Here is a 14970-nt window from a genome sequence, read left to right on the forward strand (position 1 = left end):
GCGTCACCATGGTAATCTGAAAAAGGCTCATCTTTATATCCAAAAAGTAGGAATCTGCTTCCAAGCCTTTAGAATAATTGAGGATTGAGCAAAAAAATAACCCTTTCCCAGGAGCATGTGTGGATTTCCCAGCACAGAGGGGAAAAATTAAAGTGTTGCAACAATGTGGCTGCACATGATGTGATATTACAACACAACCTTAAAGGAAATACCATACATGGTGTGCTTAAGAGGTGCGGCTAGAGTTTTATAGCTGTGCTTGGAGTTTAAATGGAGATTAATGGACAGACTCAAAGTCTAACAGAGACACTGTACATAACAGGCTGATAGACAAAAGTTCACCTGAACAACCATGCCACTGTGGAAGGGACTCATGGACAGACCGCAGGAGTGCAACAGGGCCGTGGTGGTGTCCGTGGCAGACTTTGACTATGGGGTGGACTTGGTAAAGAGGCCCGGGGCCAACCAGGATGCCAGGAAGCTCCACCGCAACCTCAGCAAGCTGGGCTTCAAGGTGGATCTGCACAGTGACCTGAGCAGCGAGGAAATCTACAAACTATTCTCTGAAGGTAACATGTCACAATGTCATGTGCTTAGCTGTCAGATGTTTTAATCTCTGGGCAGAGAGCAAATGTGCTTGCTTTACTTTCTTATTATTTGGATCCACATGATTCTTCTGTTACTCTAATGACAGAAAGGATGTGATCAGATTCTGGACAATAAATACTTCTGTCCACAGAAAAAGCTTTACTGGTTCATGCTGAGGACGAGGGGGTTGAAGATGCAAAAATTTCGTTTCACTTAACTTAAAAAACAGACTCAATATCTGACTGACAATCCTTCCTGAAGGACCCCACAAACCTCCTAGTTCCAGTTTCAGTTTCAGTAATCTCTTGATTGATGATCCCCACTGCAGCTTCTCAATAATGAGTTAAAATAGTGTCAGAACTCTACGTATCATACTGTAATTAAGGACATTCCTCAGTGTCCGGTACATTAAAGATGTTAGGATCATTAAGATCATTTAATCAGTTTCTTAAACTTAGTGACCATTTGCCACAGAATCTGTCTGATGAAGACAAATGTTTTAAATTCCAACTCATTTCTGTGAAGGATCAGTAGGGCTGTCCTGAGCAGGGTTTGGTTGGCATTAAATTAAGCTTGGTTACATGAACAAATCTCACATTTAACATAGAATCCCCAGTAGAACAGACATCAGTCCAAAAACTCTACATTGAATTTTAATTTAAATAAGCCTGTCTACTCACATAAGAACCATATAAATAACTAATAATAAAGAAAATATAGTCACATTTTATGGTTACACATTACATAATGTCTGTCCATTTTTGAATTTTTGTTTTAGTCACTGAATGTTGTTTTATGGCCAAGATCCATTATATTCTGTTTAATTAGACACTGGATCCACTTTGTTCTTTTTGTTTTATGCTCAGTCTGCTTATAATAGCTAGTTCCTTCATTGCATGTAATATACAGCTGAAATCTAAAAGCAAAAAAAAAAAAAAAAAATAGAAGAATACGACACTGTTGAGAATGGAGAGAAATCTCTGAGTTTTGTCTCCTCAAACAGACAGTTATGTTTGCTGGCTCTAATAAATCATATCGCTGTGAAAGACTGCAGGATGGAGACAAACATAAGGTCCAAATATACTTTTTACTATATTTTCTGCAAATAAATGTGTAAAATGACAAAATATGAATGAATTTGGAAGAAAGTGAGTCAATATTTTCTAGAATAACATGAAAATGTTCATTGTACGCAAAACACATCCCTCAATCACAGAAATGTAAAATCTTACTTTTTCCCAGAGCTGTATTGTATCTATGTAGAAAATGAAGTGTGATAATAAAGTAAATTTCCAAGGCCCGAGTCTAGAGAACAGCAGCTCTATGTTATTCCACCCAGGTCCTATAGAACCCCTCCCAGTGGTTACGCTAACATCTTTGAGGCCCCGAAAACTCTATAAATTTTCCTGAACAAGGCCTTGCACTTTATTAATGAGCACCAATCTAGAATTCCTAACTGGACCTGTAGAACATGCATATTGATCATTGAATTTCCCATTAAACCTTCTCGAATCTTGTGAAGAACAATCTAATCAGTAATAAAGACATTCCCTTAGAACCTTCAGAACCTTGGAGCCTATTGCTGATTGAACTTTTTAACTGACTTCTTTCTAACTGGGAGACTTAAATAGCAAGACTCCCATGGAACATAACCCCTATAACTTAGCTTCATCAGGTAATGTTTGAGTTGACAGAAGACAGAAAAAACAGGAGAATTCTAAAGCAAGTTTTCCAGTTGGGATCATTTGGAAAAATAAATTCCCTGAATACTTTTGTTCATTTGTTTTAGCTTTTAATTTCCTTTTCATTATGTAACATTAAATCAGATAGAGAGCAAACTCAATGTTTAGACTTACTTCATATCTGTTTGTCACTAATAGATAACACTTTATAGTCACTTGACTGAAATTAATGAAAGAGGAGGGACCAGTTTCTCTCTGGTAACACCCTCATAATAAACCCACAGTTCTACACCTTAATGGCTGTTACGAAACAGTCAATGAGTGCATACCTTCTTGATGTTTTGAACATCATGTACAATCACATAATGTTTGTTGCATGACCTGCTCCGTGTGTCAACAACTGCTGGTGAGTGAAGCTTACAATGACTGGGTTTATGTGTGTCTGCGGCAGAGAGTAGGCGGCCTGTGAAGGATTGTTTTCTGGCAGTCCTTTCGTCTCACGGGAAGGAGGGCTGCGTGTTCGGAGCAGACGGGAAACCTGTCCGACTGTCTCGTATCTTCACATCTTTCGACAATGAATGCATGGAGAAAAAGACCAAAGTTTTCCTCATACAGGTACATCATCTTTTTTCTTAGCAACACACAAACAGCACAACAGCAAAGATTTTGTTTGAAAATATTTTGCGGAAGAATTCACATCTCTGACATTCTCTAGGTTGATTTGATGCATCTCTATTCCAATCTTGCAGGCCTGCCGAGGAGAGGCTCTGGATGATGGAGTAGAGGTGGATTCAGCTCAGGAGGCGTTATACTGCAGTTTCTCACACTATTTCTCTGTCCCTGTGGATACAGCTGTGATGTATGCCACATCACCAGGTAAATACCCAGTTACACTATGAGATCTTCATTTACAGCTTAAAAGCAACTACCTGTGGAGCCAACAAACCACTATAACCTTCAAAAGAAATAAACAAACCCTCCTTAAGACCAACCTCCACCATGACAGTTAAATGACCACATAAAGATTCAATAAAACCCCTCATGATGTTCTCAGTGACCACTCACCATACCCAAACTCCGTCCAAAGTTCTCTCAGAGACCCCACAAAAAAGACGGTCCAACCCAGCCCTTTTAGTAATCACCACAGCCTCCCGAGGGTCAATCTGAAGAGCATTCCAGTGAACACTCTCCAGACTGACTTAAAGTAAGTAAAATGTTCTCAGTGTTTACTAATGCTGGATTCCAAATATACTCCAACGTGAGAATTTCCTGTTAGTTCCTAGACAGAAAAAGCAACTAGATGCAAACAGTATCACCAGTGTCACCAACCTGAACTCCAAATCCAATATGGCCGCTGGGAAGATCTATCAGTGCACTCATGGCACAGCTACAGCATTTATTGTGGTGAGCTGCAGTAGTTACTATGGTAACTGTGAGAACAAAAATTAATTTGGATTCCCATTTGTTCTATTCAAATCTGAGAAGCACATCACAACCAACTGTGTTTCAGCAGTGAGGTGAAACACAGTGTGGTTTGCTAACTGCCATGCTACCTGACCAGGCTATCTGCCGCTGCAGCATATGTCCTTCCATTCATTGTCACAAAATGTTCAACAAGGGTGGCTGTGTGTAATGAAATTCAAACTGTCAGAAGTGGAAATAAAAAGCTAAAGACTCTGTGTTCTAAATGTGTATATTTTAAATGTTGGAATCTTAGACTTTCCAGCTGAGACATCTGCCTTCAGAAAACATTGCAGTTAAATTTTGGAGCTAAGAATTTCTGATTTTGGAGAACAAATTAAATGCATTATAGGTCTTTCAACCAAGATGCTTTGATTTTAAAAATAAATCATTACATAAGTGGTTTATAAATCCTTAATTTTTTCCATCAGGTTATGGCGCTTTCATGAACTTCTGCGGATCAGTCTTCCTACAGACATTCTGCTCATTATTGGAAGAGGAAGGTCTCTCTAACCTGGAACTGACTCGGCTGATGACCCGACTCTCCCACAGGGTTGCCTACACCTTCGAGGCCAAAGGGCAGAAGTATGGTGGAAAGAAAGAGATGCCGTGTTTGCTGACACGACTGACCAGAGAAGTGTTCCCGTTTGGAGACTTAAAGGAAGACAACAATGCTTCAAGAATATCAGCCACATCAATGGTAGCTTCACATAAAGTTAGAACACGGATCGCTTCACTGAGTTAGAGAGCAGCTCACCAGCATGAAGGAAGACTGACATTACCAGGAAAATGGAAACAGATGACAGATAAAGTGAGAATCCTGTCAGATGTTCCTTTACGCACTGTAACTTCCTTCAGAACTTCTCGAGAAGTCGCCCCCCTCCCCACGTGATGTACATATGGAATGTTTAAGTGTGGGAAAGTTTATTTTTGCATTCACTGATGTATTTGTTGGGTAATAAAGTAATATTTTAAAATGTTTTGCTTACATTTTCTATAGATAATAACTTTGCTAAATGCAAACAAAAACAGCCGTAAAGAAACATTGCATGACATCTCTAAAAAAAGTCGAACAGGAAAATGATTAAGTCTCTACCGGGTTTGGCAATCCAGCATGGGCATACAAATACACAACAAATACTGTCTGTATTTATCAAACATTAAATGGGACATGGGAAGGGTGTGTGTGTGTGTGTGTGTGTGTGTGTGTGTGTGTGTGACTCTACACAACATTACTCAGAAGCTTGTATAACCAGCATCAGTATGTCTCAGCACTCATCTGACTCCTACAACCAATAATTCTTAGCATAAATTTTGTATGCAGCTTCCTTTCATTATACATAAATAACAACTTGCAAAACAAATATGGGTGTAAAAAAACATGTAGAATCATTAACTTTAACTTTTTAAATGGGATAATGTAATCATAGCAGTCCTTTCATCTTTCAGAGACTGAGAGGACAACCTAGAGAAACAGATTGTTTTAGTAATACCCAGTTTACCCTGGAGGAAAAACAGTGCAGGCCATGCTTGTTAGAGCACAGCTTAAATGCACTATTTCATCCAGACCTTTAGGTCTTACACATCAGGAGCTTAGCGTCTCACATTTGAATTCCAGTTGTACTGGGAAATATTGTAAATTAATTCCTTGTTTCTCAAATAGCTGTCTCTACATGAGCCCCTTACTGATGTCCCTTTTTTTGACTTTACCTCCACAGGGATGAGGGTTGTATTCTTTTAATATGGGGCTTTAATTTTAAAATTCCACATAAAATATGAACTAAAACTAAGTTGTAAATTAGGACACAAATCTTCCTCGAATAGGTTTAGCTTTAAAAGGATTAGAAGTATGGTGAGACATGCTCTGAGACATGCTTTTATTTAGAAAGTGGCCTGTAAAAGTGAATGTCTTAATAACTTGTGCCCCTTGCAAACTGAAGTATTCTGTCAGATAGACAGTCAACAAGATACAGTCATCAATCCCTACTAACTGCGCTACTACTACTACTCTACTGCCAAATCCGTAACGCTACCAGGTTCACCACCAATAACATGACAGTAGTTACCGTTGTTGGCAGTTCCTTTTAAAAACAAGGCATCCATGATCGAGCTCAGCCCCTTAGCTGTGTTCATTAACGTCCGAAGTCAGAACTGGGATGTCAGAGTTTACTTCATCTCTGAGTTGTAGCGTTCCACTTTCCTGCTTGTTTTTGTTCGTATTGCTAGCAACTGTAACAGCAGTGTTACAACAATAACAATGACAATAAGACAGTTCTACGCAATATTTCATGCATTTAGCATTAAAATCTCTTGTCTTATAAACACTGAAAATTAGTACATGTATGACTGACTAAATGTTGCATAAATAATAAAGAACTGCTAAAAACAGTCACATGCGAGTAGCAGCCATCTTGAACGTGGAAGTCAGATATGGTCGCGTTACGCCGACTTTCTGACTTGTAATTCCGACTTTCACAGACGTTCCAGTTGAAATTTCCTACTTGGAGGCCGGAAATTCCGACTTCCAAGTACAAATGTACAGCACTACTTCCTACAGGCTTGACCTCAGCCAATAAGAGAGAAGCTAAAGTGGCAACGCTGTTACAAAGACCACCCCTCAGTCTCTGTCCACCCCCCTCTGCTTTTACATTTCCAGATGTATGTTGAGACAGAAAAGGCAATACAGTGACCAAGGAATGTAAAAAAGAAAGATGGGAAAAAAATCTGTTGGGGAAGAAAATACAACAGGGATATACAGTATTTTAGGAGAAAATACATCTATGTTTAGCAAATAAAAGGACAAAGATTTATCTAAAAAATTTATATTTTTAATATGAAACAAATAAAAGGGCTGGAAAAAATCATATAAAAAAAAAAATCACATCCGTCAAAAAACAAAAATATAAAATGAGAAATAAGAACAGACAGATAAATTGACCAGTCTAACAGCTAAAGATTAAAATACAAATATGAATTGATGTTTGATTAATGGATTATAATAATAGTAATACATTTTATTTATAGGCGCCTTTCTAGGCACTCAAGGTCAACTTACATAACACAGACACAATTTTAATAAATAAATAAATAAAATAAGTACAAAATGGGGCTAAATGAAACAATAAAAAATTACAATCATAATGCATAAGCTAATTTAAACAGATACGTTTTGAGTTTAGATTTGAAGTGTGGCAATGAGTGTGTGTTGCGGAGATCAGGTGGAAGTGAGTTCCAGAGCAATTTTTTTAAGAATTTTGGAAATGAATGGAAGATTTGAGATGGGTCGAAAATTATTGAGATTATTGGAATCTAAGCCAGGTTTTTTAGTATTGAGGTTACAGCAGCTGTTTTGAGGGCAGAAGGAACAACACCAGTGGTAAGAGAAGAATGTATAATGTCTGTAATCAAAGGGGATAGAGAGGGAAGGGTAGCTTTAACAAGAATTGTTGGAAGAGGATCTAATTGGTAAGTTGAAGATTTTGATTTTTGAATTAATTTTGAGATGTCATTAATTGAGGGAAGAGTAAAGACTGAGAATAAATTAGTAGAGGCAGTTGAAACTGAAACTGATGACATTAGAGCCGCAGAGGGTAACAGTTGTTGATGAATATGTGATATTCATCAACAAGAATCTGTCCATTAGATCTAAAGCTGCCTGTAGCTGAGGCATATTCTGCAGAGTTAGGGGCAGATGTGCATGAATCTGTCATATCCACAGAGGTATGCAGCCTGGGGTTTGTGTTTGTGCTGCGTTTCGCTCTTCCTACACAGTGAGACTGGCAGGTGCTGCTCTGCAGGTGTTTCTCGCCAGCCCAATCAAGAGGGCTTCTTAAGGAGCAGGAACCAGGATAGAGGCGTCAGCTTGTTATTTCTGTCAGTGTGGTAACATGACCATGGTTTGCAGTTCTCCTGCTTTTCATGAGACAGCTATTCACTGAGTTGTATATTCCTGCTTTTACAGATCTGGTTCTCTCCACTGACCGTGTCCTGTATTCCATGCTCCTGTTCTCTGTGTTATGGTCAGGCGAGCTTCTTGGAACTACTCTCTGTTGCTCTGTTAGTATGTATCCCTTCCTCTTCTGTGTCCAGCCCTGCGACTCGGACAACACCTCTCGGAAACACCAAGCCATTGCTCACCTGCCTGTCCACCCTCCAACACCGTGCTTTCAGCCGAAGCGATGCCACTCAGAGGATCACAAAGAGAGACAGTACTGAGAACCTCTGTGCCACTCCTCCTGTCTAACTCAGCCTTTGTGGGAAAAAGTGCCTCCTCCATCCACCACCTACAGTAAGCAGACCCCATTCCTGTCCTGCACAACTCTATATCACCAGAGCAAACAACGTTTCCCCTCTCCACCTTAATGCCTACCCAGATCCCTCTGGCAGATCCAATCCTTGTGTTTTAAATAAACTGTTAAAACTGCTGTTCTGCCTCTGTAATTGTTGCCCGTGCTCCGAGTCTGTTAACCAACATTATGACAGAATCCATTTGAAGCATTACTTCTAATTAATGCTATTTTTTTTGTTAAGTTAAATGACCTGAAAACATGCTGCTACTGTACCATAAACTAGATTTTGCATGGACAACTTAAACACCTTGTAGGTTTTTCTTTTTAATTCTGTTTTTACTCCAGAAATGACTCATGTAAATGTCTGTTTTTATGACTTGTTTACAGATGAAAGAAAATCTTCAGAATTTCAAACACATTCATGCTTAATGTTTGTCAGCACTGTCTCAAACTGTTCAGATTTTTTAAGTGGGGTTCTGTACAACATATACAAGTTATGATTTGGGGTTGTTTGGTTTTTGGTTTCTGGTTTTTTCCTTATGTTTTTCACTGCTCCAGTCTTTAATCATGTCTCTGTTTATTATTTTTCTAGTCATGCTTTAGATTTTGTCTTGTAGTTCATGTGCGGTCAAGTTAAGTTTTTGGATCTGGTTATGCTTTCGTTTCATGTTTTTCTAGTTATGTTTCTATTAGTTTGTTTCCTTGGATTTGCGTTCTGTTCAAGCCATGTTTTGCTCCAGTCACGTTTTGTTCTGTCAATTAAGTTTATTCGGTTCACCTGCACCAAGTTAATCAGTTTTGTGTTAGAAGCAAATGCTGCTACTGCCACAAATTGAGTTCGGCCCTGCTGCAATTCAATCAATTTCTCGGCACGTTTGCAATGTAATGCAATGCAGACGTGCACAGCGCCCCCTACCGAACAAGATGGGTAGCTCGGTCAGCAGGGAACTGAGGAAGAACGGCTGCTGACGTCACTCTGCTGCGCCCGCAGCTCGGAATGCTTTTTCGTTTTCGAGTTCTGGGCAGTATTTTGCGGGCAGACCACGAAAACAAAAAAGCAATGTCTGCTTTGTTTTCTTTTTGATTATGGCAAAAAATGTGTAGTCATGAAGAAGAAAATTTAAATGCAAATAGGATGATTGATTACTAATTTTATTTATGGGTCAAATAATGCAGCCACATTCTTAAAATGAAAAAGCATTTCTGGAAATCCCCTCCTTGAACCGTCACCTTAACGTGGTGGAGGGGTTTGAGTGCTCAAATGATCCTAGAGGCTATGTTGTCTGGGGCCTAAATGCCCCTGGTAGGGTCTCCCATGGCAAACAGGTTCTAGGTGATGGGTCAGACAAAGAATGGTTCAAGAACCCCTCATGAAGAACAAAATATCGAGGCACGTGACGTCGCCCGGTACGGCGGAGCCGGGGTCCCACCCTGGAGCCAGGCCTGGGGTCGGGACTCGTCGGAGAGCACCTGGTGGCCGGGTTGCTCCTCGCGGGACCCGGCCGGGCCAAGCCCGAACGAGAGACGCGAGGCCATCCCCCAGTGGGCCCACCACCTGCAGGGGGAACCGTGAGGGACCGGTGCAAAGAGGATTGGGTGGCGGACGAAGGTGGAGACCTCAACGGCCCGATCCCCGGATGCTTAGGCTGGCTCTAGGGACGTGGAATGTCACCTCGCTGGGGGGGAAGGAGCCTGAGCTTGTGCGGGAGGTCGAGAGATATCGACTAGAAATAGTCGGGCTCGCCTCCACGCACAGCGTGGGCTCTGGAACCCATCTCCTTGAGAGGGGTTGGACTCTCTTCTACTCTGGAGTGGCCCACGGGGAGAGGCGGCGGGCTGGTGTGGGTTTGCTTGTTGCCCCCCAGCTCAGCCCTCTCGTGTTGGGGTTTACCCCAGTGGATGAGAGCGTTGTATCCCTGCGCCTTCGGGTTGGGGAGAGGTCTCTGACTATCATTTCAGCCTACGGGCCGAGTGGTAGTGCGGAGTACCCTGCCTTCTTGGCGTCCCTGTCGGGGGTGCTGGAAAGTGCCCCTCCCGGGGACTCCATTATTCTGCTGGGGGACTTCAACGCCCACGTGGGGAACGACAGTGACACCTGGAGAGGCGTGATCGGGAGGAATGGCCTCCCCGATCTGAATCCGAGTGGTGTTTTGTTATTGGACTTCTGTGCTAGTCACGGATTGTCTATAATGAACACCATGTTCAAACATAAGGGTGTCCATCAGTGCACTTGGCACCAGGACACCCTAGGCAGGAGGTCGATGATCGACTTTGTTGTCGTATCATCAGACCTTCGGCCGCATGTTTTGGACACTTGGGTGAAGAGAGGGGCTGAGCTGTCCACTGATCATCACCTGGTGGTGAGTTGGATCTGCTGGAGGAGGAGAAAGCCGGACAGACTCGGCAGGCCCAAGCGCATAGTGAGGGTCTGCTGGGAACGCCTGGCGGAGCCCTCGGCCAGGGATGTATTCAACTCCCACCTCCGGGAGAGCTTCGACCAGATCCCGGGGGATGTTGGAGACATAGAGTCCGAGTGGACCATGTTCTCTGCATCTATTGTCGATGCTGCTGCCCATAGCTGCGGCCGTAAGGTCTGCGGTGCCTGTCGTGGCGGCAATCCCAGAACCCGGTGGTGGACACCGGCAGTAAGGGATGCTGTTAAGCTGAAGAAGGAGTCCTATCGGCTGTGGTTGGCTTGTGGGACTCCTGAGGCGGCTGACGGGTACCGTGAGGCCAAGCGTGCTGCGGCCCGGGCTGTGGCAGAGGCAAAAACTCGGGCCTGGGAAGAGTTCGGTGAGGCCATGGAGAAGGACTACCGGTTGGCCTCGAAGCGATTCTGGCAAACCGTCCGGCGCCTCAGGAGGGGGAAGCAGTGCTTTGCCAACACTGTTTATAGTGGGGGCGGGAGACTGCTGACCTCGACTGAGGACATTATCGGGCGGTGGAAGGAGTACTTTGAGGATCTCCTCAATCCTGCCATCACGCATTCCGTGGTGGAAACAGAGGCTGGGGACTCGGGGTTGCACTCTTTCATCACCCAGGCTGAAGTCCCCGAGGTGGTTAAAAAGCTCCGCGGTGGCAAGGCTTCGGGGGTGGATGAGATCCGCCCTGAGTACCTCAAGTGTCTGGATGTTGTAGGGCTGTCATGGTTGACACGCCTCTTCAACATTGCGTGGCGGTCGGGGACAGTGCCTCTGGACTGGCAGACTGGGGTGGTGGTCCCCCTTTATAAGAAGGGGGACCGGAGGTTGTGTTCCAACTACAGGGGGATCACACTCCTCAGCCTCCCTGGTAAGGCCTACGCCAGGGTATTGGAGAGGAGAGTCCGACCGATAGTCGAACCTCGGCTTCAGGAGGAACAGTGTGGTTTTCGTCCCAGCCGTGGAACACTGGACCAGCTCTATAACCTCTACAGGGTGCTCGAGGGTTCATGGGAGTTTGCCCAACCAGTTCACATGTGTTTTGTGGACCTGGAGAAGGCATTCGACTGTGTCCCTCGTGATGCCCTGTGGGGGGTGCTCCAGGAGTATGGAATCGGGGGCCCTTTATTAGGGGCCATCCGGTCCCTGTACGAGCGGAGCAGGAGTTTGGTCCGCATTGCCGGCACTAAGTCGGACCTGTTCCCAGTGCGTGTTGGACTCCGGCAGGGCTGCCCTTTGTCGCCGGTCCTGTTCATAACTTTTATGGACAGGATTTCTAGACGCAGCCAAGGGCCGGAGGGGGTCTGGTTTGGGGACCAGTGGATTTCGTCTCTTCGTTTTGCGGATGACGTGGTCCTGCTGGCCCCCTCTAGCCAAGACCTACAGCATGCGCTGTGGCGGTTCGCAGCCGAGTGTGAAGCGGCTGGGATGGGGATCAGCTCCTCCAAGTCCGAGGCCATGGTACTCCACCGGAAAAGGGTGGCTTGTCCTCTTCAGGTTGGAGGGGAGTTCCTGCCTCAAGTGGAGGAGTTTAAGTATCTCGGGGTCTTGTTCACGAGTGAGGGAAGAATGGAGCGGGAGATCGACAGACGGATCGGTGCGGCTGCTGCAGTAATGGGGGCACTGTGCCGGTCCGTTGTGGTGAAGAGAGAGCTGAGCCGAAAAGCAAAGCTCTCAATTTACCGGTCGGTCTACGTTCCTACCCTCACCTATGGTCATGAACTTTGGGTCATGACCGAAAGAACGTGATCACGGATACAAGCGGCTGAAATTAGCTTCCTCCGTAGGGTGGCCGGGCACTCCCTTAGAGATAGGGTGAGGAGCTCGGCCATCCGGGAGGAGCTCGGAGTAGAGCCGCTGCTCCTCCACATCGAGAGGAGCCAGTTGAGGTGGCTCGGGCATCTATACCGGATGCCTCCTGGACGCCTTCCTCGGGAGGTGTTCCAGGCACGTCCCACCGGGAGGAGGCCCAGGGTATGGCCCAGGACACGCTGGAGGGACCATGTCTCTCGGCTGGCCTGGGAACGCCTTGGGCTCCCCCTGGAGGAGCTGGAGGAGGTGTCTGGAGAGAGGGACGTCTGGGCGTCTCTGCTGAGTCTGCTGCCCCCGCGACCCGGTCCTGGATAAGCGGAAGACGACGAACGAACATTTCTGGAAATGCTTTTTCATTTTCAAATTTTACATTTCAAATTGAATTTTGGTATCTATTTGCTGGGGTACATTTTGAAAAATAAATCTCAAATGTCTTTTTCTTTTTCATTTTATTTAAGTGAAAGAATGAGCAGTCTTGAAGAAGAAAATTAAAATGCAAATAGGATTATTGATTACTAATTTCATTTATGAGTCAAACAATGCAGCCACATTCTTAAAATGAAAAAGCATTTCTGAAAATGCTTTTTCATTTGAAATATGGTAACGATTTGCTTCCATATTAAACACACCTTGTTCAGTTAGTCGGGCGGAAACCTTTTTCATTTTCATGCTCATGTCCTGCTGTTCACACGAAGCCTGTCTTGCCAAGCCTGCCCATGTCTGTTTTTGCCATCACCTCCTGTGAGTGAGTTTTTTTGTTATTAAAAATGTTTCCGCGCCGACTAACTGAACAAGGTGTGTTTAAATGGAGCATGATACAGGTGGAACACAAAACTGATTAACATGGTGCAGGTGAAACTTAATTGACAGAACAAAACGTGACTGGAGCAAAACATGGCTTGAACAGAACGCAAATCCAAGGAAACAAACTAATAGAAACATAACTAGAAAAACATGAAACGATAACCAGATCCAAAAACTTAACTTGACCGCACATGAACTACAAGACAAAATCTAAAGCATGACTAGAAAAATAATAAACAGAGACATGATTAAAGACTGGAGCAGTGAAAAACATAAGGAAAAAACCAGAAACCAAAAACCAAACAACCCCAAATCATAACAATACAAGCAAGGAATATCTACATGGCGCCGCAGATGGTCGCCTCGACGTGTTGGTGCGCATTGTTTTGTTCTGTTTTTTGCTTTAAAACGGTCTTCTGTGATGGTACCCGGAGCTCTCTCACCAGAGAAGAACTCATGAACATCAGGGCTGCTACACCAGAGGAGTTATTTCCCACTTTTCTGCCTACTGCTCTGGAATTTTTGGACATTCTGGTCAAAGGTGCGCTCACCTTTGTTCACTCGGTGAAACGACGGAAGAGAGGGAAACGGGCTGGGGTTCTGGTACGTCTTCGCCAGCGTGGACTACGAACACCGTTACCTGGAATATTTCTCTCTAACGTGCGCTCACTTCCCAACAAAATGGAGGAACTACAACTGTTGTTGGGAAAAAACAGGGACTTTTATTCATCGGCAGTTTTGTGCTTCACGGAGACGTGGCTGTGTGGATTAATACCGGACTCTGCGCTGCAGCTGGCAGGATTCCAGCTCTACAGAGCGGACAGAGACACGGAACTCTCTTTCTTTCTAGATGAAATGACTAAAGGAGCTACATCCATTAACATTTACTTTTCCTTCCCATAGAAAGTACTCCTGGATCAGTGCTTCTTTGTTCTCTTTGTGTCTCTGCTCTGTTCTCTCAAACCTCCAGTCGGTCGTGGCAGATGGCCGCTCACACTGAGCCTGGTTCTGGTTCTGCTGGAGGTTTCTTCCTGTTAAAAGGGAGTTTTTCCTCTCCAATGTCGCTACATGCATGCTCAGTATGAGGGATTGCTGCAAAGTCAACACCAGTGACTGTCCACTGTCTCTACATGCTCATCCAGGAGGAGTGAATGCTGCAAGTCACTGACTGGATGCAATCTGCTGGGTTTCCTTAGATAGAAAAACTTTTTATCCATTTTATCCAATTTGAATAAAAAACTCCAACTGCACTGTTCAATGGTTAGGATTAATTGGAATGTATGAACCTGACTTTGTGAAGAGCCTTGAGACGACATGTGTTGTGAATTGGCGCTATATAAATAAAACTGAATTGAATTGAATTGAATTGAATGAATTGAATTGGATAATATGCATTTAAGACGTGTGACTTTGAGGAATTATGTGCTGCAGGAACTATGTTGATTAAAACCAGACTTGGGGATGTACAAAAATGTATTCAACTAACAGAGCCGTATCTGAAGGTTTTTTATTGCAGGTAAGAAAATGGCATTGGACTCGAGCTTTCCACTGGAAGCTTTGAGTTGCTAATACCAACTGTAGTAGTAACTTTTGTTAACAAATGTTACCGTCTCTAATCACATTGAATGCAAGCTTTGTTAAAAAGTATCAATACTATGAGTCGTTTTACTTCATGCATTAATTCACTGATGTTTTTTCAGAGGTAATGATCCAGATTTGTTGGGTTTGTGTGAGTAATAGACCAACATGAGTTCATAAGTCTGGTTTGCACAAGCATTTGTGTTTTCCTCTAGCATTTACACAGTGTGATGTGCCGGCTGTGACGGATGTGAAACAGTTTGGGCACTTAGTTGAATGACGACGTATTTGATGTTAAGGATCCCTCAGCTGGAGTGCTAACCATCAAATACTGTT

General features: G+C 43.8%; 1 protein-coding gene across 1 annotated transcript; it reads left to right on the forward strand.

Moving 5' to 3' along the window:
- The first annotated feature begins 224 nt into the window (after positions 1-224).
- Positions 225-4710, forward strand: LOC124872805 (caspase-7-like). Its single transcript, XM_047373161.1, has 4 exons — positions 225-569; positions 2722-2885; positions 3020-3146; positions 4163-4710. The coding sequence occupies exons 1-4, from the start codon at positions 353-355 to the stop codon at positions 4474-4476; spliced, it is 822 nt and encodes a 273-aa protein (XP_047229117.1). The 5' UTR covers positions 225-352; the 3' UTR covers positions 4477-4710.
- Positions 4711-14970: the final 10260 nt, after the last annotated feature.

This window comes from Girardinichthys multiradiatus, chromosome 8 (genome assembly GCF_021462225.1).
Source record: "Girardinichthys multiradiatus isolate DD_20200921_A chromosome 8, DD_fGirMul_XY1, whole genome shotgun sequence".
NCBI classification, from domain to species: Eukaryota; Metazoa; Chordata; class Actinopteri; order Cyprinodontiformes; family Goodeidae; genus Girardinichthys; species Girardinichthys multiradiatus.